General features: G+C 51.6%; 1 protein-coding gene across 1 annotated transcript; it reads left to right on the forward strand.

The window, feature by feature from the left end:
* On the forward strand, positions 1-26,452 carry ACTN3 (actinin alpha 3). The gene is made up of 21 exons (XM_020813383.3): positions 1-466; positions 13,110-13,224; positions 14,059-14,178; positions 14,627-14,713; positions 16,096-16,183; positions 16,794-16,872; positions 17,284-17,365; positions 17,666-17,751; positions 18,003-18,095; positions 18,399-18,629; positions 19,661-19,808; positions 19,936-20,086; positions 20,266-20,374; positions 20,500-20,640; positions 21,573-21,755; positions 22,790-22,924; positions 23,595-23,774; positions 24,213-24,359; positions 24,656-24,721; positions 25,202-25,360; positions 25,745-26,452. Exons 1-21 carry the CDS (start codon positions 335-337, stop codon positions 25,901-25,903), a joined length of 2,691 nt encoding a protein of 896 aa, XP_020669042.3. The 5' UTR covers positions 1-334; the 3' UTR covers positions 25,904-26,452.
* The last annotated feature ends 13 nt before the right edge of the window (positions 26,453-26,465 follow it).

Consider the following 26,465-nt stretch of genomic DNA (forward strand, 5'->3'; position numbering starts at 1 on the left):
GTCTGGTTGGTACCAACATTTGCCCGGTCCCCTCCCTTTGGCCTTTTTAAGATGGAACCTGATCCCCCTTCCCAGGGCTGATAATACTTATTGAGGACCGGTCACGTGGGCCAGTTTTGACAGGTGCATCGGCAAAGCAGACAGACTGCAGAGCCTGGGCAGGGCTTGGGGCAATCTTGACCTCTGAGGAAGAGCCGAGCGGGGGAGCAAACGGAGGAGAAAGGGGGTCTGAGAGCGTGAAAGCGAGCGGGTGGGTTCGTGTGGCTAGAAGGGAACAGGGGCAGGCACTGAGAAGAGCAGGAGACGAGAGAGAGAGAGAGAGAGAGAAGGAAACATGACGACTCAAATCGAGACCCACGTCCAGTACAACCATTCCTACATGGTGACTGAGGACTACATGGCGCAGGAGGAAGACTGGGATCGTGACCTGCTGCTCGATCCGGCGTGGGAGAAGCAACAGCGAAAGGTAAGGGGGTGACCGGGGGGGGGGCGGGTGGAGGGGGCAAGGATGCTCAATCTGCATTGCAGGCCCTGTCGGCTCTTTGGCTGTTGAGGATGATGACCATGCCACCAACTTGGAAACACAGCTGAGCTGAACGTCCTTTGTAAGTTCTTCTTTTCCAGTTGGTCAGTTACACAAATCATGTCATTTCAATCTGTGAATGTGGACGATGGTGTTAGCTGGAGCTTTATATTGTTACTGTGATTATTCTTTGCGCTACCAAGGTGGGAAAGCGAGCAAGGGGAAAACGGAGGATGTAAATCAGGAATGGGGTGCGAGCAAGCTTAGCCTTACCTCTTTGGAGCTCAGGGGTGGTTCCATGGAGAGGCTCTTGATTTGCAGGAGCCAGAAGAAAAGACGGCTACAGGTTCTGGGGGGGGGGGAGACACATGTCTCCCTTGGGAGTGGCGGGTGGCCCAGCGTCTCCCAGAAATAAGGGAGGCCGCGCAGCAAGGGCTGGCTCCGCTTTTTCAGGGGGACTTGGGTAGCGATGAGACCAGTCCTGGCCTTTAGAGGAAGACGGTTCCCAAACATTTGGGGAAGATCGTCTCTAAAAGTCAGTAGCATCCAAACGAATGCTTTGTTTTGTTTATTTATAACCGTGAGCCATCCCATTTTGCACCCTGTTGAGTCCTAGAAGAAGAAATATATCTTTTCCTTATATACATTGAGCGCTGTAAAGAGTTGATGGGAAGGGAGAACTCGGAGGAGGCAGCTGCCTTCCTTTGGGCATCTGATACTGTTTTTTTGCAGCTGTCCCTTCCCGTCAACCTGTGGCTCTGCATCCTATATGGAACCATAAGTGACATTCTGGGCAAAGGACGTCAGATGAGGCTCTTGCACCAGTCCTGTAAAGGGGGGGGGGGGGGCGCGAGGCGTTGCAGGATACAAAGAAGAGAGAAGGGAAGGGCGTATGTCACTGGAGAAGAATCCACCAAGGGGCCGAAACTGTGTCTCAGCTATGCCGGGAATGAAGGAGACCCAAGAGAGGGAGAGAGAAGCCAGCTAAATATATCTCCGTATGGCAGAAGCAAAGAACATCTCCTCCTGTACCCAACGGTTATTACCTATGGGGTTGTCCTCATCGTAGATCGTCGGACTGAGCCCGTAATCCCTTTACTCCGCGGGGCGGACGAACATTGGCCTTCCTGCTAGGGGGTGTGTGTGGCCTCGTTGAGAGGTAGCTGGCAAATATTTCGGCTCTCCTGGTGAAAATTAGAAGGCTTTTTTTTTTGCCACCCGGGGTTGCTTTACAAGCAGCCGAACGACGTTCTGGTGGCTGCAGGGAGAGGCCTTGCCGAGGGTGGCGCTTGAAGGCCCGGTGAGGCTTTGCCTAGCCTCATGCTGACATAACTGATCTGGTCCTGATACAACCAGATAGGCGGGATATAAATTAAATAAATAAATAAATAAATAACAAGTAGGCAAGAAGTTGCGAAGCTCTTCCATGTGCAGGGCCCTCCCCCCATTCTGCGATGTAAAAGCTAAATGCAAGCTTTCATTTGCCCAGTTCCTTTGAAAGCCATGCGAGCCGATGTTCCCCCAGCACCTCCTTGATAAGATGCTGGTTGTGGTCCCCAGTACCAGCGCACCGGCCACATTCATGGGTCGCGGGGGGGGGGGAACTAGCCGAGATCCCTCTAGCCGATGGCCTCGCTCTTTCTTCCTCCTATCCTTGGTTGCACGGGGGTGCCACCTCACTGGATTCGATGCCCTGTGTCCCTCCTTGTGTTAAAACACCTTTGGGAGGAGGTACACTGGGCCGCTCCTGAGGCCAAAGCAAGTCCCATTCAGGGAAGGAAGTGCTAGGATTGTTCTCTGGTTCCAGTTCCTGTCTCGTTTCCTCACAGGCTGGATTTGATGCCACGGATGCCCCTGTGCCCATCTCGCAGCCTCAGTTTCCTGCCTTTAAAAGGTGGAAGAGGCATGCCACCGATCCTGGGGTGTCATCGCAAAGAGAATGCTTCTGAGCCCTCCTGGATGTTAAATGCAATATATGCCTTGCTGTCCTGAGAAAACGGCTGTGTCTTGCAGAGTGTGTGGCTGGTGGAACCAGGAGGCGAGGGGTAGGCCCACTTCTGTGTACTTCAGAAAACTCTGGGGAAGGGTCACCATCCACTTGAGGCCACCTAGTTAGGGAAGGGCGAGGAATTGTTGAATCGACTGATGTCGAGAAACCAAGCCGTGTTCTGAGCTAGGTCGGCCGCCTCCCTCTTTCATCCGTGGCCATTAATTTTAGAAACTCAAAACTGAAAAGAGGCACCCACAGGTCTGCGGAAGGTGAGCTTGGCCAGACGGGCAGAACCCTCTCGTTCACCTGTCTCTTTTTGATGCCTGCCTGACCTTTCCGCAAAAGGGGGTCTTCCTCCCTCTCCTTCAGGCTGTTCCCTGTCCAGCGTCCTTTTATTGGTCTGAACAACCCAAAAGACCATTGGCTTGTTTTTCCTTCTGACGTAGCTGTGCCGTCTCGGTGGCAGAGGGGTACGCTTGGCATCCAGACTGTGCAGCTTCCTTCTCCCTAGATTTCCTGTGTTGGGCGGGACCCCCCATCTGAAACTCTGGGGTGCAGGGAGGGAAGGAGGTAGCTCCAGCTGCCTTTAAGCAGTACTGAATTAGATGCATCCATGGTCTGGTTTGCTGTGTGACATTTCTGTGAGACCAGTGAGTGATTTTACTAGTTTTACTGCCATTTTCCTGCCAATTCCCACGTGTTTTATTGGCGTTCTCTTGCAGAAGGGTTTGAGCCCACCGGCTTTTCCCTACTGGGTAGTGACCGTTCCCGCAGGCCACGAGAAGAGTTTTCCAGGTCACCAGCGGGTTTATGGACCCTCTTGTCCTGACCCTCGCTAGTGAACCTCGGCGTCCCTCTGCTCTGATTCGGCCAGACAGGTGCTGTACCTCAGCCCTGGGGCACAGCAGGTCCATTTCATGCCCAGGACCTGCTTGGGGAGGCCTGTAATCTATCCACGGGGAAACACTAGCTGAGCATTCCCTTGTCTCAAACATGAGCCTTCCTCAGTGATGATTCATAGTGACCTGTCCCAAAAGACTACACTGCCGGAGTTGGGCACCGTTCCTGCTGATCTCATTGCTGAAAGTGTATTTCCCACCTGTTCCTCTGGGCAGAAAGGGAAGGAGGCAGGGCCGCAGACAACCCCCCTCCCCGTGTGATTCACCACAGTTCAGGGAGCCAGAATTGGGGTGGAAAGGCTTCGTTGCAACTTGACATTGAGGCTTGAAGTGGGGGGGGCAGAACCCCAGAAAGGTCTGAGCATCACCTTAGATCAGGGCGTGCACAGCGTTGTCTCTGCAGGTGGCCCCCGGGGGTATTTAGGTGGCCCTAGGACGTTTGTTCCCAAAACAATAGGCTAAAAGTTTCTGCTTCTAGAAACCTCTAGGAACAATGGTTTCGCAATAAAATGGAGTACAGCCCCCAAACTGTCCCGAAAAAATCTACTGCCAGCAATATTCAATTATAAATTTATTTGTTTTTTTTTTTAGCAATTTCTCATTTGGACGCCTAGTGTACACAGGTGATTAACCTTTGGCCCTCCCAGTGTTTTGGACAACAACTCCCAGAATCCCCTGCTTATATTGCCAGGGATAAGGGAACTTGGTAGTCCAGAAGGAACAGGCGAGAGGTTGGGATCTGTATTTTCTGCATTCCAGACAATTCACGTGGATTTCCTGCAGCCCGCTCTTTCCTTTAAAACCACAGCAGCCTGCAATTTTCAATGCCTCTGTTCCTTCCTTTGATTCCGAATGCTATGTTTCATGTCAGAGAAACACTTGTGGTCGTTGATGAGTTTTTAGAGGATGTAAAAATCAGTGAGGCTTCCAGGTAGGCTGAATCTTGTGAAGATTCAGGGGAGTAGGAACAGTATCCTCTATTTCTGAAGCATCCACTGCAATTTCTGGTCCCTGTGGATGGATGAGATAAGTATATCACACTAATCGAACCACCTTCTCTTGTGGGCATATTCATGTTCACTTAACAAAAATGGTATATTTTAAACATTTCTCTCGTCACTGATGCATGGATATTTTTTTTTCTCAGTCTGCATGAGTGCAAAAAAAAGATGGGGAGCTAGCAGAATTTGGGGCAACTTGCAAGAAGGAAAATAGGTTTTCTTTCTTTCCCAAGAACCGAAGGTACGTTAGCTCCGTGGTTTAGGTGTTCGATTCCCTCCCGTGCCTTCTTGGCCGGGACTGGACCCCGTGATCCATCGGGTCCCGTCTGGCTCTGGAGTTCTGAGATTATGGATTATGTCAATCAGCCAACCACCTAGTGAAATTTGAGATAAAAGTATGATGTGGGCCTGTCCAAGCAGATATTTTAAACATGGAACACACAGACACCCTGCAGGTTTAAAAAAGTATTCTAGCCAGCGCACCACATATACATGGGCTCCATGCATGTGTTTGCATGAGCAAGTGTGCAGGGGGTTTCATTGAAAGATGGTAATGATTCCCCCAGCCACTGAAATCTAATGCAATGGGGGTCAGCGTGCTCTGGGATGACCCAGGAACCCTGAGAAATCCGTTTTTCCAACAACAAACCCTTGAAAACACAAGCACCCTCCTCTTCCTCCTGAAAACGTTCCCTCTCCTTGCTCCGCTGAAGTAGGGGGTTTGCTCCTCAGCGAAACCGCTCCTGCCATATGGCTCGGGACACCATTTCCTGCTGATGCTAGAAATCCATGGGGTTGGTTTTGCAGCAGTGGGGTATCGGATGGCTGCTGTTGCTGGTGTTCCAGATGCCTTGCCCATCTAAGGCAGTTTCTAAAAACTGCTCTTCAGCTGTACTCCCTTGCAAAGGAGACGTGGGATGAGCTAATGGCAACATTTTGGAAGAGGGCAGAGCTTAATTAAGGTCTAAGAGGAGTCTTCCCTCCCTCCTTCGCTCCCTTCCTGATCCCCAGCATGTGGGGTGGCAAGAGCCGGCCACGACAGACCGAGGACGAAGAAGAAGCTATTTAAAGAGACTTGCACAGCCGGGGTGGTTCAGTTGAGTGGAGGACGAAACCCAGAGGAGCCCTGCTTTAATTCTATTTAAGCGAAGAGGGTGAAATTGTCGGATTGAAAACGCGTCTTAAGGACTGCTCCGTTGAGAGTTATCAATGTTCGTGTTCATTTTTCAGCCGGGAGAGGTAGGTTTGAATCCCAACTCACCGGCCAGTGTGAAACCGTCCCATATATATATGTTCTGTGCAGAGGGATGGTTTCACATTGGCCAGTGAGTTGGGATTCAAACCTACCTCTTCCCTGTATATAGGAGAACAGATAAAATATGTTACAAGCAGATAGATGCCCACAGTGCATCGAGAAAGGGAAGTGGGCTTGCCCCCCCCCTTGTGATGCTCCAGATCCTCTCCCTCAAATTTCAGTTTTCATTATTTAAAAAATAATCAATGAAGTTGGGAAGGATTATTGTTCCAGTTGAGACCTACATTACTTCCTTCTTCTTGTAGTCTTCATTCTGGCGATACGCGCAGCTGGAAACAAACCCGCGTGTGAATCGTCTCCAAGGTTGATTTGATTAAAATAATGATGGTTTAAAAAAAAATACGGGTGATTAAAATCAATTTGATTTTTTAAAAAAAAAAAGTCATTTTTTTTCCTTATCCATCCTGGTCTTCCCGGGAGTTTTGTGTGGGATGGAGACAGTTCAGAGTTTCCGAAGGGCCGTGTTTGTATTTTTGAAAGGGGAGCTCAACAGTTTTATGGCTTTCTCTGCACCCAGAACAGGAAAAGCCATTCCAGGCGAAACTCGAAACCCGATGAGCCCACTTTGGGAATCTGCAACGTTGCACCTTAAAACAGGCAGCAATGCCTTTAGCATCACCCTCCTGCTGCTTCTTGTGACATCACGCCCTGAAGTAAGAGATCTGTTCTCTCAAAACCTTGCACGGATTTTTGGCTGTCCTCTGAGAACAATTTGGGTTTTGCAGCTGACCTTTGCTGGGCACACAGGAGCAGCAAAGAAAGGCGTTTGCACATTTTCAGCTCTGAAGGAATAAGCCGCCAGTCATTGATGTCCTATTTTTTCCTCCCACGAGCTTGAGTGGTATAACAGGGCATTCCTCCCTCTGCACGTTATCTTCACAGCAGTCCTGTGAGGTTGGGTCAGGCTGGCCTAGGATCGCCCTGTGAGTTTCGTGGCCAGTTGGCTGTTTAAACCCGTTCAGCTGTTGCCCAACCCTCACCAGTACAGCGTACCACCTTTCAGTCACTGGAGAAGGTTTTGGTTCAGAAGAGCCCTAGAGGCCGAACCGCATATTACAAAGATGCCATTAGAGCTGACCTGTTATTAGAAGAGGACAGGTTTTATGTGATTGTCACAAGCAGGAGCTTTTTCACCCTCCCGGCCTTGGCAAGTTCTGTTTTGTAATTGGTTTTCAAGATAGAAGCACATTTCTCCTTTTAAAGCCTGATCTCTCCGATGCTGGTGGGCATGTTACATGTACCTAGGTTGTCCGCAATCCCCTTTTAAGAGCAGGTCTCTCTAACTTCAGAGCACTAAATCCTGTGGGTTCCTTGTGTACCATGTGAGGGGTACACACCCAAGAACTCAGCCTTAAAGTCTCTTGCCTTAGATAGTAACATTAAAAAAGTCATCTCTCCTTTTGAGATGGCTTGTTGGTACCGTTTATTGGTACAGGGATAACGTGCCACTGAGAATCCCTTTCTTAGTTTGTGTTACTTTTTTTCTCGTGGCTTTCAGCGACTACATTCAATTTCTAGCATTTTTCCAACCTGGCCTGGTGTTTATTGAAAGCGTGTCTTCAATTCACATTTTATTTTCAAAAATACATGTTTAAATGCTCGTTGTCGTTACATTAAATAAAAAGGATCCTCCTGTCCAAAAACATTATTGATGCACGGCCTGCATTATTAAATTGTAATCCACCCAGAGAGTGCTTTTATGTGCTATCAGGCGGTTTATATACAGCACTCTTTTATTTTAAACATTGATTTTAATCCCTAGCTAAAGGCAGATTTTTCCTCAAAATTCTTAAAATAGGCTTCTCCCTCAAAAGTACACGCTTAAGTATGTATTTCAGTATTTATTTAAAATATTTTTTACCCCGCCTTTCTCATTAAAAAGATAACATTTAAAGCTAAATACAGTAAGTATATAAAGGCGGCTTACATCAGTACTTCAAAATTTCCATTAACTTTGGTCAGAACATTCAGAAAAACATAGCAAGGTGGATGTTCACCGTTCTGTAGCCTTGATACAGTTGTTCAACTAGGTTGGACTCCCCCCCCCTTTAAATCAATGGAATTATGTAAATTGTGACTTATCATTCACCAGCAGATTTATTGGCCCAACTCTGTTCGGAATTACCTGTTAACTGGATTTAGTCTGGAATTTCCTGCTAATGTTGTAAGATGCTTCCTTATTTGTAGTTTTAAACATTGTCTTTTAATGATGTTAACCACCATTGCATACTTGCTGTTTTCAGCTTTAAATATTGTCTTTTATCGTTTGTAAAGCCGCCTTAGGTCCTTTTCAAGCAGAAAGGTGGGGTTAAAAATATTTTGAATAAATAAAATAAAACAGGAGAAAAGCCAACAAACCAGGAAGAGCAAACTTTTTCTTTTATTCAGTAAAACAAAATCTAAACTTCTAAATCCACAGCTGGAAATCCCATTCCGCTTCATTCCTGTGACTCAACGCAGCCTGAGGCTTTTAAAATCCTCATTTCTTTGTAGTCTTTTATGTGTTAAGTCCAGATCATGATCTCTGACCTCTTCGAGGAGCCGGACACACAGTGTACTCACCATATGCAAAACGTCCCAGTTATTTGCACACACGGCTTATGAGCTCTGGAATGGAGGCCAGAGGACCGGGGTGTCACCTCACGGCGAAACTTCAGCTTGACCCCCTTCGCTGGTACAAAACTTATGTACTGCAGTGTCCATTTTTTTGTACATACATTCTGGGATTTTTGGTGTTTAATATATCTGTAGCTTGAATATTGTGCTACATATAAAGAGGCAAACAGCAATCCCACAAACTTATGCTAAAATCTGTACGGCTGCCAGTCCGTTTTCGGGTACAGTTCAGAGGGGCTGGTTCTAACCTGTAAATCCCTAAATGGCTTGGGTCCAAGCTATTTCAAAGGCCGCGTCTCCCTTTATTGAATCCACCCAAACATTTAAGATCAACAGAGGAAGCCCTTCTTTCAGCCCCAACACCCTCACAAGCTCACTCTTTCCTGTGGCTGCTCCCAGAGACTCTGGAACTCCCTGCCACTGGAGGCCTGGCTCGCCCATTCTTTGGTGTCCTTCCACAAGCCGGCCAACACCTTTCTCTTCTGGCAAGCTGATGGGCTGCTTGGGAGGGTTGGTTTTTTTAAAAAAAAAAACATAGCTGTGCTCTGTTGCTTTCAATGTGCTTTTAATATTGATTTAATTTACTGGTTTTTCATAGAATACTTGTTAAATTCTTTTTAAAATATTTGAATACTTGCCATTTTGAGCTTTTAAATACCGTCCTTTTAGTGACGTTAAGCCACCTTGGGGTTCTTTCTAAGGAGGAAGGCGAGGTGAAAAATACAAGTAAATAATCATAAATAAATCTGAAAAGGCTTTTTGTTTGTTTGGTTGGTTGCAGTTGCTGCAAACTGTCCTGGGGTCTTTGCAAAATGACCGCTTTATGTTACGTCATCTCTTGGCTGCCCGACGCCAGGAAGAGCGGATGGCCTGTTTCTAAATCCCAAGGCTTGCAGCCAGATTCGTTAAGCCTCGTTAATAATGGCATGAGAGGCAGGAGCCAGTCCAGGCAAGACAAAAGGACTGTGGGGGGGGAAGGATGCCCATTTGGACCAGACTCACCCCCATGGGGCTGGAAATAGCTTTCCTTGGTGTGGGTACCTGTGACTTAACCAGGTCCCAGCGAGAGGAAGCGGGGGTCAGAGGTGATCTGCACACAGTTTGGCGAACCTACAAATTAGGCTTGGCTCAGAAGGGCGATGGTTGGACCACTGAATAATGTAAATCAACACCCGCCGTCTAAAGCTACTTCGCACACATTATTGGAAAGATCCTGTCCTAAAGAGGGCTCTACTTTTCCGGGGAAGTGTGTGGGAGAGCCATTTCTAATAATGACCTGTTTATTTTTAAAACACCTCTGTGGGAAACTAGCTAGCCAGAGAGAGACATCGCTCTCCTAGCTTTTTAAAGAAACAAAAACCTCATGCTCAGTTGAGTCTGTTCTGTCCATAATCGTCCTTTTTTTTTGGGGGGGGGGGGAGGACTCCTGAAGTGGTATTCAGCCTTTTTTGCAGAGTTCCTAGTCATTTTTTTAAAATCAGTGGGACATATTAAAAGGGGCTTCGGGTGCTGTGGCCAGTTTTGTGTTTTCAGTCTTTTACGATCCTTGGTTGCTCCTGTATTTTAATCGTTTTATCTTTTAATGTATTTTAATTGTGGTAAGCCGCCCAGAGACCTTTGGGTAGAGTGGGCGGCGTATAAGTTAAATAAATAGATAAATATACTGTACCTGGTGGCAGCGTGGTTAAACTGCAGTCCTGCAGTCAAGACTCTGCTCCAGTAACCGAGTTTGGTCTCGACAGGCTCAGGAAGCTGTTTCAAGTTGGAGTCAGACTTCCATTCGACTCTCTGTCTTATGTCCTTCTCACTTGAAGTGTGCTAGGCTGTTCCTTTACCCATACGTGGCAATAATAATAATAATAATAATAATAATAATAATAATAATAATAATAATAATAATAATAATAATAATAATAATAATAATAATAATTTTATTGCATGACACACAGGCCGTTGCAAAGTACATCAAATAAAAATACAATACAGTACAGTTCAATACACTAGTATGAGGGATGAAACCCGAATCAAGTTAGATTTCTATCACAGCTAAAAATCTTTAACGTCTTACAAAAAAAAACCTAAGGAAAGCTAAGTGAAGGCAGTTGATAGACAGTATCTGGTGCCAATAAGCATACGTGACAAACGAGCAGCAGGCAAGAGGTAGAGGATGAGGTCCCAGCCCCTCAGTGCACGGCTGACAGGTGTCTGTATGGGTGGTGGGTATGGATTTTAGCACAGCATTAGTGCAAAGTGAGTAGATGCAAAGCAGCTGTACAAAAAAAAATTACGCCCCAATGGTCTCCGCATGATCATAAAATTATTCCATGCAGGAGAAAAAAAAAACACTTAGGGGTCCGTTTTCTTAATTAAGAATTGTGTCTCGTGGTTCTTGGTGGCTTGTGTAAAGGCCTTGTAGGTTGAGAAGGGTTTTGTGGATGTGACTTCCCACATATATACGGTCCAGGGCAGTGGGGACTGTGCCAAGAGGGCAGAGAGGAGGGGAAAGAAATCTCCAGGGTTTCCAGTCTAGAAATGAGGAGGCAGGAAGCTGTTGTGTATTGTAAACTGTTCTAGGCGTTTTTTTGGGGGGGGGGGGTCTTTGGGGAAGCTTGGAGGGAGTGACCGGCTAGGTTGTGGCGCTGCAGCCTCTCTCGCCTTCCCTGATTTGCTCTGCAAAATTTATTTTCACTATAAAAGGGCATCATTGTACCACCAGCTCTCTGTCCAGTTCGAGGCTGCAGCGGTGGAGCGTGTCCTTAATTCAGAGGCAGAGTAGACGTTACCCTTTGGGTGCCATTGGCGTGGGACTCAACATAAACCTCTAGTATTAGCTATACGGGCTGGGGGAGGCAAAAGCTGTTGCCTGTGAACATCTGGAGTTGCGATCCAGATGTTTTGGACTTCAGCTCCCAGAATCCCTAGCTCTTATTGCCAGTGATGAAGGATTGTGGGAGTTGTCGTCCAAAACATCTGGACTCGATGGCCTTGTAGAACGGTCTAATTGCGTAAAAATTCCTTTTCCTATATTTGTACATGTATTTTGTGTTGTAAGCCGCCTAGAGTGGTCGCAATGACCAAATAGGCGGGGTATGTATGTATAAATAAATAAATTAGAGGCCCCTTTCAACTCCATTAGGTGTGATTCTATGAAATGAAAGATGCGGGAACGTGGCAGTCCCATTAGACCTGGTTTATATTTGTGAAAAGAAAAGAACGAAGCAATGCAGTTGGATTTATCAGTCTCGGGATTAAAAACCTGTAAAACGTTCAATATTAAAAACTCGATGGATTCAAGGGAGTTTTGATCGACCCTCAGAACCAGGAGAGGGAAGGGACTTTAGGAAAGTCCGGAACGAGGTCTCGTTCTGCAAGAATCCTTCTGATATTCTGACCTTAAGCCTCCTGTAGGTGAAGGCAAGCCTGGTGGATAGGGCTCAAAAGGAGCCTGCAAACCTGCTGAGGTTTTAAAAAAAAAAGAATTAAATCAAAATACAGTTTGTCTTCAAGAATAATTGCAGTACAACCAGAGAAACATCATCCTCATCAAGAATAAAGGCCTGCCCTTCTGTCTTTCCGAGCACAATGTCCCCCCCCCCCCGAGAATCCTGCCTTCTCTGGAGGTGCCCAAAATTTCAACATTTTTGCAAGGCTGGTTCATGGGAAGAACAGTGTGGCGCTCCCTTTAGCTCCACCGATTGGCCGCCTGGGAATGCTTGTGGAAAATAGAAATGGGTTAGTCCTAAAGTTAATGCGAACCTCCTGGTGTGTTTTCTGCAACGAGCTAACGTGACTGTCCTGGAAATTGCTACCTTGCTCTATTTCATTATATTTCTAGTGACTCGAAAAGTGTGGTGTATGAAGTCTTCCCCCCCCCCCGCTCTCCTTTATCTTCAAAAGCATCCCGCAATAATGTAGGTCAGGAGGAGAGGGTGGTCCCTGGCCCAACGGAGCTTCCCGAGCAGGAGTCTGTCCCGGACTTACCTAGGCGAGTTGTTTTGTCAAGAGACAGGCGGATGGAGCGGTTTGCAACATCATCTTTGGTTTAGACCAGATTCCCCAGGAGGAATAGAGGAAGCCATGGCCTCCATTTTGCCGGACCTCAGCTGGTGTTAATGCTTGGATCTTTTTGACCGTCGGGAACTCATCGGTGGCTGCACGTTGAAAGCGACCTGGTGGCAAATAAGATGAATCCGTCTTGAGTGTCCATAAAACCTCCCCTTTTTAGCTCAGAGGAATCTGACTTTGGCATTTATCTTGAATGCCAACCCTTGGATGGCGCCGGGTGGTTTTTCCCACCCTGCTCCTTCTGCCGGCGCGGTCTCGTTGTTAACAACACTGACGAGTGATGAGGTTCTTTCAGGTTTATCCCGTTTTGTAGCCTGCTTATTCTAAGGAGCCTCATTCAAAGCTTTTAATCTGATGGAACGACATGGTTCACACCAATGGCCCGTCTTGATGATTTGATGCATTTTATAAGGTGTGCGTACAGTATGGTTAATGATGGGCTGTGAAATTCCGAGCTGTTTAGTTGTGCAGGTGTTGGAAACCCATGTGGGTGGCCTTGAGCCACACTGTTTTGTCAACCTGGCACCCCAAATTTAAACCTGCCATCACCTCCCAGTCTATTTTTGGGGGGGGGGGCATCAGTAGGTCTTGCTTCTGCGTGGAGGCTTTTCCCCTCCTCCCTGGAGAACCGGCGTTTTAGTGATGATTTCAGGCCTTTGACATCACGACCCCCACCTTCCGCCTCTGGTTTTCCCCCCAGACGTTCACAGCCTGGTGCAACTCGCACTTGAGGAAAGCAGGGACACAGATTGAGAACATTGAGGAAGATTTCCGGAACGGCCTGAAGCTCATGCTTCTCCTGGAAGTGATTTCAGGTAAGGAAATCCCTGGGGGGGGGGGAACCTGAGGCCTGGAACCTGTGGGGCACAAGAGGGGAGGGTGAGGCAGCTGTTGCAGAACACAAGAAAACAACAACAACAACAGCCCATCCGCTACAGGCAGGAGAAGGGATAAGAAGGACAGGCCCCTGCTCACTGCCAGCCCACAAGATTTGCAGGTTTCAGATTTAAGAAGAAACAATGGATGGGGAGGGAAACTTTAAAAAAAAGATAGTTGTGGACTCCTGATACCATTAACCTCAGCGAGCCTTGCCAGTGGTTAAGGACGACGGAACATGTGGTCTAAAGAGACATAGAGGGACGTAGATGGAATCCTGGCTCAGATGCCTCTCTTGTCTTGCTTGGGATCCCTCCAGAGGAATGATCGTAGCTCTGGTGCAGCGAACCTTTGCACACCAAAGTTTCCAAGTTTTGCTCCTGCTGTCTCTTAAGAAAACAGAACCCGGTAGCTGGCGGTAGGAAAGGTCTTCCTCGGGGGAGCCACTGCCAGTCCGTGTAGGTCAACCTGGGCTGTAAAAGCTTCATCCAGACCTTGGAAACATGTCTTTTTAGAAGCGCAGTTCCCACTATATCCCCGTCCACTGGTTGAGAGATGCTGGGGGTCATACTTTGGAAAGTCTGAAGGCCTGTTGCTATAAGGCAGCTTCTGCTCCTGAGCCTCCCAGAGAAACTAGCTAGAGATATGAGAGAGAGGGAGGGTGTGCCAAGGCAGCGGGGACCTCCATGTCCATCTGTGGAGGGCAGGCGGGTGGGGATAGGCCCTGCTTTCCTTTCCCCTGACCCTTCTCCTCTTCTTCCTCTCCCCCCCAGGCGAACGCTTGCCAAAGCCGGACAAGGGCAAGATGCGCTTCCACAAGATCGCCAACGTCAACAAGGCCCTGGATTTCATCGCCAGCAAAGGGGTCAAGCTGGTGTCCATCGGGGCTGAGGGTGAGTGAGTGTCGCCAGACGAGGGCGCTGGCTGGAAAACCAGCTTGAACTTGAATGATTCCAGCTATGAGGGTCTCTTCATCCCACCAGATAGTCCCCCAAAAATGTTGAGGATGGGAAAACGTAACAAAAGGGTTGTCCGACACAGGACAGATCCCGTCTTCGTGATCGGATGATGCAGAGCTCTGAATAACGCAGAAGTCTGCTCACTCTTGTGATGTTTTGATTGCTCCTCATAAAGCTCTGATGGCCAACTGTGGTGGGTTTTGCTGCTCTCCTAGGGACTAGGACAGCCATCCTTCATCCCTCTGTCCGTCCTTCTGTCTGTCTTGGTGTATAACTAAAGGTCCCACGAGCACCTCATCTGCACCAGCGAGGCAGATGCTCCCCTTCCTCTGTCTCCTCCCACTGCCTTTCTCTTAAGTTTTTCCCTTCTGGGCTGTTCCAGAAATTGTGGACGGAAACTTGAAGATGACCCTGGGCATGATCTGGACCATCATCCTCCGCTTTGCCATCCAGGATATCTCAGTGGAAGGTAAACACGACAGCCGTTCTTCATGTCATGGTCGACCTCGCTCCTTTTTCCGTTACCAGGTGGGACAGGGGCCCCCCTTGGTGCTTCGGCCACCTGCTTTGCTAAGAGGGGAAGGCGTTGGTGGCCTCCTGAGGTAGAAGAACCGGGGCTTTTTCCCACACTGGCCCTTCTGGAGAATGGGCCGGTACAGGCAAAATCAAGTCAACTGTGGTTGGCTGGAGACATGTTACTCCGTTTGGTGTGGTCTTTGTGCCCAGATGACATATCAGAGCTCAAGGTGATCCTAGCTGGAAAGCTTGGTGCTTTAGGCCTTTGGGGGCAGAGCCAAGAGTTTGGAGGTTCGACTTCTCCTTGAACAGGGGCTGGACTCAATGATCCATAAGGAGGGTCCCTGGCAGCTCTGCCGTTCTATAATTATTATCTGTTATCATTATTTGGCTTCAGGAGTTAACCTAGAGGCAAAATCCGGAGCTGGAGCCCCGAAGGCAGTTCATGTCCTTCTGCCAACTCCTGCAACGTTGCTGGAACCAGTTGTATTGGCTCTTGCCTTTCCATTGGACCATTTCAGCAACGTGGAGAGGGGGGATCTGCTGCTTGGGTAACAGCCTATCCTCCATATTACCTTACCCGGGCTTCATGCTCTGGAGAGGACACTCCTCGATTCAGAGCATGTTACCATAGTCTCTCGAGACTGAAGGATGCCTATGCTATGCTATTTGGTTTGGCTCCTTCTGATATCGAGAAGGGGCTTAATAATAAGCGAGCCACTTCAGGATATCAGCGAATTTGAACACTTCCTCTGCTCCTTGGTGGAGAAACGGGAGAAGTGAAATTTTTTTCTTAAGACTCTGGTAGACCATCGCTGAGGCTTCGTGTTGTGTCTTCACGGGGCAGTTGAGGAACTGCCCGCCGCCGATGCCATGGATTTGATGGCAGGCAGTTTTTGAACTGGTCCTTTAGGAGAAACCAAAGAAAAGACAGTCAGAATAGACAGCCCCGGTTAGAACAGGGGTCGGATGAGAGCTACCGCAATCTCTTGCTGTCTCCCTTATTGGCAAGGTGGGCTGGGAGGCGAAGCCCAAAGCATCTGGAGAAACTGAGCATCTCCTACCTGGACGAAGCAGTGGCTTCCCCAGGCGTAAGAAAGCAGGTGGAAATTCCCAAGTTTTCATCTAGGCCAGTGGTGTCGAACTGTGGCCCTCCAGATGTTCTTGGCCTTCAACTCCCAGAAATCCTGGCCAGCAGAGGTGGTGGTGAAGGCTTCTGGGAGTTGAAGTCCAAGAACATCTGGAGGGCCACAGTTCGACACCACTGATCTAGGCTTTTTTAGGAGAGCTGTAACCCGGGGTGTGCATGTGTGCTTTTCTTCCTGACTTTTCCAGAAACCTCGGCCAAAGAGGGGCTGCTGCTCTGGTGCCAGAGGAAGACGGCTCCCTACCGGAATGTCAACGTGCAGAATTTCCACATCAGGTACGGGGGGGCCGGGTTTTGTCAGGGGACTCGGACAGGAGATGATCTGAGGTCCGTCGTGTTCGGCCGATCATCCGCTGTGTGCGGGGAACTGAAGAGCGGGCTGTCACAGCACGATGAGCTTGAGGAAATTCAGGCAGGACACTGAAATGTTGCACCACCACCATCGCCCTCTGTCAACACACAGCCCAAGCGGGGTCTCCCTTGCCTGCGTGTCTTTGCCCGAGCAGGCGCGTTGCATCCTCGCCCATGCAGAAAGAAAGAAAAAGTTTTTTTTTGCCTGTGTGAGCTTGATCCATGCCTTGTGCGCGAGGGAGAGGATGAGCCAGAAGAAAGCTTGGGAGCGAGGAGGAAGGGAAGCAGCGCTGGCTTTGTGGAGAGACTGGCTGCTTTCAGCTCTTTCTTCTCCTCTCCCCCCCCCCCCCCCGCTCCCAGATTTGATGGGGTTGCAACAGAGGAGGCAGGAAGGGATTCAGTGCTTGGCTGAGAGGTCTACTTGATCTCCTCCTCACTCTCCATCATCCAAAACTGGGCGGGTTGGGAAGGAGTTGCTGGTTTGAAAATACTCACTCCGTCTCTCTCTCTTCTCTCTCCGTGGCCCACCGACCAGCTGGAAAGACGGCCTTGCTCTCTGCGCTCTGATCCACCGGCACCGCCCTGACCTCATTGACTACGCCAAGCTCCGAAAGGTGCCCGTGTCCTCTTGCCTCCTGCCCGAAAGGGGCCCTTTTTCCTCTGGGCTTGACCCTGATCGCCCCTGGGGGTGGCTGAGCCTTGGTCCTCTTTTGAGGCAGCGTTGTGACCCACATGTAGCTCAATGGCTCTGGTTTTGATCCTCGTTCTCTGAGATCCCACTGCGGGCTGCGCTCCCTCCACCTGGACCATGTTTTTGCAGCCATCCACCGGCCCAGGGAGCTTGTGCGGCTGAGCAACTTAAGAGTCTGCTCTTCACAGCATGTCCTATGAAATGGGCCAAGTAGCAAGGGAAGAAGGGTGTGTGTGGGGGGGAACCCCGCTCTGTCCCCATCTGTCACCTTACCAGTCTTCCTCCCCCACCTTGTGGGAAGTAACACAAGCCCTCTGTGTTGACCTCTACGCAGGATGACCCCATCGGGAACCTCAACACAGCTTTTGAGGTGGCAGAGAAATACCTGGATATCCCTAAGATGTTGGACGCGGAAGGTAGGAAGCCAGGGACCCCCATTCCTGGACCATTTAGGGTCGGAGAGGGACGAGGAGGGCTTGGAACACAGTGAGCCCAAGTGTTTTTGTCCAGGAGGGGAATCTACCCTCCAAGAGGTGTGTCTTTTGGGAGCTCCTGGGTGCAAAAGGTGTATACAGCGTGTGCGGAAGCCCCTCGTTTTTCTGTGCCAAAGGCTTCTCCGGCTTCTGACACCGTTTTCTGCGTGCCACCCCTCGGAAAATTTCTCTTTCTCACATTCTCTGCCCGCCTTCAGCTCCTCTGTTTCCCCCCCCCCACAGATATTGTCAACACCCCCAAACCGGACGAGAAGGCCATCATGACTTACGTCTCTTGCTTCTATCACGCCTTTGCTGGTGCTGAACAGGTAATGGCAAAAATAAGCGTCCTTTTCCCTCCCAGGTCTTATGGGTCGTAGAGAGCTCGTTGTCCTCCATACAACGGTCTAGAAAGTGCGGCCAGACAGGGTCCCTGCCTCTAGGGGCTTTTACGGTCTCAAAAGTCAGCCTACGAGAGTTGAGGGAGGAGGAGGAGGAGGAGGTGACCCAGACCCCAGCAAAATGTCCTTCTCAACTGCGATTAAATGGCCCGTTTCCTTTTCTCTCTTCCCACTTCCAGGCCGAGACGGCGGCCAACCGGATTTGCAAAGTGCTTGCAGTCAACCAGGAGAATGAGAAGCTGATGCAGGAGTACGAGAAGCTGGCCAGCGAGGTACTGCCTTCTTGCTCAGGAGGAGAGGCCCCGGGATCAGTAGAAGCGTGGGGGGGGGGTTTTCCACCGTTTTAGAAAGAGCAGGATGAGCGCTGGGCGTCCGATCTCCTGCAGTGTGTCCCGCCACTGTTGATGCTTTTGCCCGAGTCCCAAGCAGAAGCGCAACAAGCCATTCTAGTGCCCCGGGCGGTACTTTAAGGCTGGGGGTGCGGTTCTTCCATGAAAAACCACCCGAAGGCGCCCTGGACCGTACGCGCCCCAGAGGGGGCTCAGACCACCTCTTTTTTTCCTGCCTTCTGGTAGCTCCTGGAATGGATCCGTCGCACCATCCCGTGGCTGGAGAACCGCGTGCCCGAAAAGAGCATGAGCGCCATGCAGCGCAAGCTGGAGGACTTCCGGGACTACCGCCGCGTCCACAAGCCGCCCCGCGTCCAGGAGAAATGCCAGCTGGAGATCAACTTCAACACCCTGCAGACGAAGCTGCGCCTCAGCAACCGCCCCGCCTTCATGCCCTCCGAGGGCAAGATGGTCTCCGTAAGTCATGGGCGTGGGCAGAGCGGGAAGGGGAGCCTCCCCCCCGGAAGCCCTTCCTGTCACAACGACAGGGATTTAGCTCCGGAAGACGCCCTCCCAGTTTTGTGCCAGACTGACTTAGCCCAGCTTGCTTCGTGAGCTTTCGGAGTTTGGCCCTTCTCTCCCAGCAGGCTCAAATCCTAAGTGTGGATTCATCCATGAAAGCTTGTGGATGCCGGTGATGATTTTTTTTTTTTAGTCACCTATAAAGGGATCCCCTATTTTTGCATTTGGATTTTGTTTTGACCCCCACGGTGGCCCAGGACTTCAGTAAAAAGAGCCAGAATGTCTCAAGGGTTTTGAGGCTGCCCTGTGGGCCAAGAGTACTTCCACACTGCTGCCTCTTGCTGGTAAATATTGAAAGGCTTTGGGCAGCTGTTTCATCTTTTTTCTTCCCCCCCCCCCTTCAATTATTTCTATTTTCAAAAAAAGAGCACTTGGAAAGGGTGATGGAAACGCACAGGAGGGCTACGAAGGAAAAGATATGGTCTAGACCCCGTTCTGTGAAAGAGGCCGGGCAGTGGCACCGTGAAAGCTTTGCCCAGAAACTCCTGGGACATAATTAGTTACTTAATTAGATTTCCATTCTGACTTTCTGCAAAAATAGATAGAGCACTCAAGACAGGTAAAGAAGCGGCCACATTCAAATTAAAAACACACACATTAAAATATAGAAATAGATTAGAACTCAGTATGGAACAGACTGATTAGAAGAAACAGCTTCTTCCTTCTGTTAAGAACGTTCCTTATATGGCCAAAGGCTCTCAATCAGGCTGCAAGAAGGCCGCCGATCGAGATTCCCACCCCTGCGTAGAGAGAAGACGTGTCAGCCTCTCTTGTGGCCAAGGGTGGGAGGCGTCTCCATGGGTTGGTCCCGTGGTGGTGTGCCCTGGGTTCCTGCCGGCAGAAGATCCCCGTCCGGTGCCCGTCCAGCCAGGCCCGGGGTGGGGAGAGCCCGGCCCTGAGGCTGCTCTGTCGTGTGCCGCCTGCAGGACATTGCCAACGCCTGGAAGGGTCTGGAGCAGGTTGAAAAAGGCTACGAAGAATGGCTGCTGACGGAGATCAGGCGCCTGGAGCGCCTGGACCACTTGGCCGAGAAATTCAAGCAGAAGGCTACGCTCCACGAAAACTGGACCAGAGGTACCTGCTGAGACACACACACACCCCCGCAGGCCAGCCCACGGGTCCCCGTTGGTCTCGCTCCCTTCCCGCCCATGGGCCCCTCCGTGGCCTGGCCTCTGAGCGCCCGTCTGCTTTCCTGCCGCAGGGAAGGAAGAGATGCTCTCGCAGAAGGATTACGAGTCAGCCTCCCTTTACGAGATCCGGGCTCTCATGCGGAAGCATGAGGCCTTCGAGAGCGACCTGGCCGCCCATCAGGACCGCGTGGAGCAGATTGCCGCCATCGCGCAGGAACTCAAGTGGGTACCGGGGTTTGGGTGTGTGGAATTTGCGCCGGCTTGTATACCTGGGTGAATTAGGTGTGCCTGATGGAGGGCTTAGGGGATTGTGTGCTGGGGGTGGGGTGGGGGAGCGATCTGGACCTTGGGCTCCACCAGAGAAGGTCCCACCCGCCTGGCTTCTCTCTTCTCTGCTGCAGTGAGCTGGACTACCACGATGCCGCCTCGGTGAATTCCCGCTGCCAGGCCATCTGTGACCAGTGGGACACCCTGGGGACCCTGACTCAGAAGAGAAGGGATTCGCTGGAGGTCAGCAAGAAAAAGGGGCACTGGGAGAGTTGAAGCCTAGTGGGCTTGGGGTCCGGGCGTGGCGTTCCCTTGGACTTCTGCCTCTGACGGCTTTCTGTCCTGCTTTCTCGTTCCCCCTTGCCCAGCGGGTGGAGAAGCTGCTGGAGACCATCGACCAGCTGTACCTGGAGTTCGCCAAGAGGGCTGCCCCGTTCAACAACTGGATGGACGGCGCCAACGAAGACCTCCAAGATATGTTCATTGTGCACAGCATTGAGGAGATCCAGGTGAGTCTGGCCAGCTGCCCCCCCCCTCGCGCCCTGACGGCTTTTTCCTTCATTCCCGGGCTGAGAGGACCGCTCGCCCCTCTCCCTTTCATGATTTATATACCCCTAGGGGTTCCCGACACCCCCCCCAGGTCTCCTTGGACGGCCACTCCCAGAGGCCTTCACCGCCTGCTGCCCCCCCCCCCTGTTTCTGTCCAAGAACATCTGGGTTGATCCAAGGTTGGGAACCCCGGACTTAAGCAGGAGCCAGGAATCCAGGAGGTGGTTGTGGAAGAGTTGGTTCTGTTTTTTTCATTTCCTCACCCATGAAGGCAAAAGAAAACCCCTTGAAAGCTCAGTTTTCCCATTATCGTATCCAAAGGCTTTCTGGATTCCAGTCACAAAGGGACCCCCCCCTTTCAAAGATCAGCGTAAGGAGAGGACTCGTGCTGATGGGCACAGGAAGCACCATTTACAAACGGATTGGAGTTAGGGCTTTCGCTCACAGGCCCCTTGCATGGCATTTACTCTTGAGTCGGGGCGTTTTAAGAGTCCGGCTTTTCAGCTCCCCACTGCTGAGCAAGCCAAGGCGTGGGAGAGGAAGCGGAAGGCAGCTTTGAACCCTGGCTGATCCAGCCGGGACCCAGGGACCTGGCAGGCCCTCCTGGATGTTCATGCGGGTGGCGTGAGGTGTGGGGAAACCTGGGAGAGAAAGGAGAAAGGTCAGTGGGGGGGGGCTGGGGGGGGGCAAGCCCCTTCTATTCGATAGAAGAGGATTGAAGCCAAGAGGAAGAGGTTCCAGATTCATAACCTTTATGAACGAAGCAAAGCAGCTCTCCCAGTGAAGAGAGGAAAAGAACCTCTCTTCTTATCCCACTCCTCTTCGCCTGAGCCTCAGCTCTTATGACACCCCCCCTTTTTTTCTCTCTTCTTCCGCCCCCCGCCCTCCACAGAGCCTGATCACAGCCCACGAGCAGTTCAAAGCGACTCTGCCCGAGGCCGACAAGGAGCGCATGGCCATCCTGGGCATCCAGAACGAGATCCAGAAGATCGCCCAGACCTACGGCATCAAGCTCTCGGGCGTGAACCCTTACACCAACCTTTCCCACCTGGACATCGCCAACAAGTGGGACACGGTGAGGGGAGGGGGGACCTTTAAAAGAAAGAAAGAAAAGCCCAGTGTCAGATTGCACGTCTTCCCTCGCCCACTCAGGGGACAAGGCGGTGGGTGCAGACCCTGGGGAGAGAGAGGCAGCCTCTGGCTTGGAGCTGAAAGCCTGGTGGGTTCTTCCGTGCCAGAGGGGAGGTCCACCCCGGGCCCTAACACCCCTCCTTTTTTTACGCTTTCCCTGACTTTGGCACGAGTCAATAGCTTATCTTTGCCCTGAGATTAGTGGATCAGTTACTTGGACCTCTAACCCAGGAGCGAAGGGAGAGCTTGAAGCCCCTCCAAGGAGCAACGACCGACCCTCATTCGTTGCCCTTAGCTGTACTGGAGACGGCTTTGCTCCCGTCCCGCTGTCTCCGGGAAGCTTGCAAGATCCCAAACCCTTTAGTGGGCTGAGGAATTGTCGAGGGCGTGATTTTTGGGGGTGGGTCGCTTGGGTGAATCAAGGAGGACCCCCATTTCTCTGAATCTGCATTCACTGCCAGAAATAAAGGGGGGGGAATTTTTAAAAAAGAGATGAATAACCCAAAATATCTACTTTCAGGACTGGGAGTAAACTCCTAGCTATACCTCCAGTTGGGAAAATAGATATTTGGGGTTGTTAAATACTGCCCGTGGGACCCTGTGGCCTATTGAGAAAGTGAATGTATTGCCTCTTTTTTCTCCCCAGCAGGGTTGCGGGGAGGACCCGATTTTTTTTTCTACCATCGAGCTAGAAGGGGACTTACGGGGTTGTAAGAACAGCCTTGAGGGCCTCAGGCCCGTGCTTTCTTGAGCCCCAGTAGATGGAAATGTCTACGCTGTCTTCTTTTTTCCTTTGATGAAAGGGGTCCCGTCTTGGTGACAGGCTTCAGAATGCCTGCTTCATGTTGGCCAGGAAGGAGCCATCCACCGTGAGATAGAAGACAGGGGCTCCTGGCAGAGGCACCCCTTCTCGTGTATCCCCCCCCCCTTGCTGAGGAGAAACTGAACCTCTGTCCCCTCGTGTCCCGCCCCCTCCAGGTGAAGCAGCTGGTCCCGCACCGCGACCAGACTCTGCAAGAAGAGCTGGCCAGGCAACAAGCCAACGAGCGTCTGCGGCGCCAGTTTGCTGCCCAAGCCAACATCATTGGTCCTTGGATCCAGACGAAGATGGAGGTAAGGCCTTTTTCCTGCCCCGTCAGGAACGACGGCTCCAGGATCCTTCGCGCTTGTAGTATTACGGATACAAGTCAAATCCGAAACCGTCTACAAAGACAACTACACTCGGTTGTAGAATAAAAATGCTTTAATCCGCGAGGGCTTCAGTCTGAAAAAAAGGTGTATTCTTGGGAAATGGGCGCAGAAATAGGAACAAAATTCTCCAAGGGGGAAACCCATTCTTACAGGGAGCCCCTTCTGGCCGGGGCTTCTGGGAGGTGAAATCAGGACACCTGGCGGACGAAAGGTTGAGACTAGAGATGGGCGCGAACCTCGGATCGGAAGTTCGTGCCAGTTCGTTCCTCTCTTCCTCCTCCCTGGCTGTTCAGCCAGTCCTGGGCAAGGAGCACGGGCTTTCCTGCCCCGCCTCCTTGGCCGATCGCCCACTCAAGACAAGGAGGCGGGACAGGCAACCCGCCACGTTCCTGCCAATCATTGGTGGAGCAGCCGGAGGAAGAGAGGCGTGGAAGGAGGTTTCTTCCTGCTGGTTCACAGGGAAGTCTCTGCCTTAGCTGGGAGGATGACTACAGGGGAAGGGAGGCCCCCTGGGAGGATGGATGGCTGCGTGCCAGGATCCATCGGTCCAGAGAGAGTCGAAAGCCGCTTTCTGCCTGGTTTCCTTCGGCAGGAGATTGGCCACATCTCCGTGGACATCAGCGGCTCCCTGGAGGACCAGATGAACCACCTGAAGCAGCACGAGCAGAACATCATCAACTACAAGGCCAATATTGACAAGCTGGAGGGGGATCACCAACTCATCCAGGAGGCTCTCGTCTTTGACAACAAGCACACCAACTACACCATGGAGGTTGAGTCTCTGGGATGGAGGGGTGGGGAGCGGCAGTGTGTGTGTGTGTGTGGGGGGGTCAATCTTTGTGGCTTAGCCCTGTTGCTAAGAAAGGGGAAGGGGCTGCCTTAGTGGGCATAGGCTGGGGAGGGGGTGGCAGTGGCAGTCAGGGGAGAAGACAGAGCCATCTGTGTCTGGCATGCCCTTCTTGCCCTTGCGGGTGGCAGAGAACACTTTGGCCAGTCGTCATGCGCACAAAGCGGCCCACGGCTGCCTGTACAGTTCAGGGTTGGGCTGGGGCAGTCTTCATCCCTGCATCTAGGGGTGGTCCTCGATAAATGTACTCCCTTGCTGTTAGAAAGATAGGACTCTGTGTGTCTGTGTGTGAGAGAGAGAGAGAGAGAGGAACCCCACAATTGTTTCGTCTCATTCTGCGAAACCTCCTCTCGCTGACCGCAGCACATCCGAGTGGGGTGGGAGCAGCTCCTGACGACCATTGCCCGCACCATCAACGAGGTGGAGAACCAGATCCTCACTCGTGACGCCAAAGGAATCAGCCAAGAGCAGATGAACGAGTTCCGGGCCTCCTTCAACCACTTTGACCGGGTAAGGGACTCTTTCCGATCCTCCGCCCACCCCCCCCAAAAAAGCGCTTCAGCCTGCCATCGGGGCCACCAAACCCCCTCCTAAAACGCTCTCCCGCTCTTTCCTCTGAACAAATCCGGAGGGTCCGGGGACTTCCCCCTGGGAGTTGGAGGGAGGCGGGTCTCTGCTCCTCGTGAAGAGACGTGGCCGGATCCGGTCCACCTAGAGAGAGTCTCCCTGCAGGGGTTCTACTTTGGGGTGGTGGTGAGATGGCCCCCCCTTCACACCTCCCCCTCCCCCTTCTTCACTCGTTACAGAAACGAAACGGGATGATGGACCCGGACGACTTCCGCGCCTGCTTGATCTCCATGGGATATGACCTGGTAGGAGGGAGAGGACCCCCAACCCTGGAAGCCCTCAATTGAATACAATAGGACACATACACACACACACACACACACCCATCTGCGCGATCAGTATCCGCTAATTCACTTATCCACTGGCTGAAAACGCTGAATAAAATCCCCTCCCCTTGACCAGGTCTGGCCACCAGAAAGGACCAGAGACCACGCAATGTCTGGTGTTCGTGGTCTCCATGTTGTTAGCCTCTGTGGGTTTGGGGGAGCTTAGAACCGACCCCCTGCAGATAAGGTGGCCTTAACCGTATCTACCAAATAGGACAGGCTCGACATCCAACAGGTGCAGCCCTGGTGACTTCTGGCCCTACCCCAGAGCCGGGCGGGAGCTTCTGCTCTTTGTTACCCCACAAGGTGTTCGGAGCAGAAAAGCTGTCGCAGAGAGTTAGAAACCGCCCCTCGGGGCTTTGCCCCCGCTGACCCCTGCTTTCCTCCTGCCTCTCGTAGGGCGAGGTGGAGTTTGCTCGCATCATGACGCTGGTGGACCCCAACAACACCGGCGTGGTGACCTTCCAGGCCTTCATCGACTTCATGACCCGGGAGACGGCCGAGACCGACACGGCCGAACAGGTCATGGCGTCCTTCAAGATCCTGGCCTCAGACAAGGCAAGTCTTGCCTCCACCCACCCGGGGAGGAGAGGGGAGCAGGGTGGGCGCGCTGGCCACGGAAATGGGGAGCCTGCTCTCGGACCGCAGGTTACCCACCGAAGCCGGCTTTGGGGTCTGGCTCCTTGTAAGGAAACCGGGCGGCCCCAGCGCAAGGCCAGGGAGGGGGGGCGGTTCTCAGCCTCCCCGTCTCGGCCCCTCCTGCGGCCTCCCCGTCTCCCCTGTGACCGGAGGTGGAAGCCGGCTGGATCGCAGAGAAGGGGTTCGCGAGACCCCTGCCCGTCCCGTCCGTCCCCCTTCAGGCAGCAGAAAAAGAGACCTCCGAGAGAGAAGCGGGCTGAGGGACTCACTCACTCACTGGCCATTTCTCTCCTCCTTTGGCAGAACTACATCACGATAGAGGAGCTGCGCCGGGAGCTGCCTCCCGAGCAGGCCGAATACTGCATCAGCCGGATGACAAAGTACTCGGGAGCCGACGCCGTGTCGGGAGCTTTGGACTATGTTTCCTTCTCCAGCGCCCTGTACGGGGAAAGTGACCTGTGAGGACCCGAAGGCCCCAAGCCCACCCGCTCCGCAGAGAGATGGCCTGTGGGGAGCAGAAGGAATCCTCCTCTCCAGAGTCAGTCTTGTATCCCTTGGAAGGAGGGGAATTCGCACCATGTACCCTCCCTCCCTCCCCTCCCCCACCGGGGTTCCCTTCCACCCACAAGCCAGGGCTGGTGGATCTCGGGTGGCCTCGGCTAGGAAACCGCCTCTCCCCCTGCCCTCTATAGAAGCTGCCTGTGTCTGTTCGCTGCTGCTGAGCTAGTTGCACACAGTCCCTCGGGCTCCGCTCGACCTTCCCGTCCTTCCGTCACTTTTATTTTGGGGGGGGGGTCCTGGACGTTCCAGGTTCTTTCCCCCCCCTCCCCGGAAGCAGCAAACACAGCCCTTTCTCAGCTGTTTAAAGATGTTGGGAAGGGGGGAATCATCCGGGGAAACCGGAAACCGAAACATGTGTGCTGCCAACCTGGAAGGGAGGAGGTGGGAGCGAGGAAGGGGGCTGGCTTGGAAGGAATGCTGTACTAATAAAACACACACACACACACACACCAAGAGTCTGGTC

Source organism: Pogona vitticeps, chromosome 15 (genome assembly GCF_051106095.1).
Source record: "Pogona vitticeps strain Pit_001003342236 chromosome 15, PviZW2.1, whole genome shotgun sequence".
Classification (NCBI taxonomy): domain Eukaryota; kingdom Metazoa; phylum Chordata; class Lepidosauria; order Squamata; family Agamidae; genus Pogona; species Pogona vitticeps.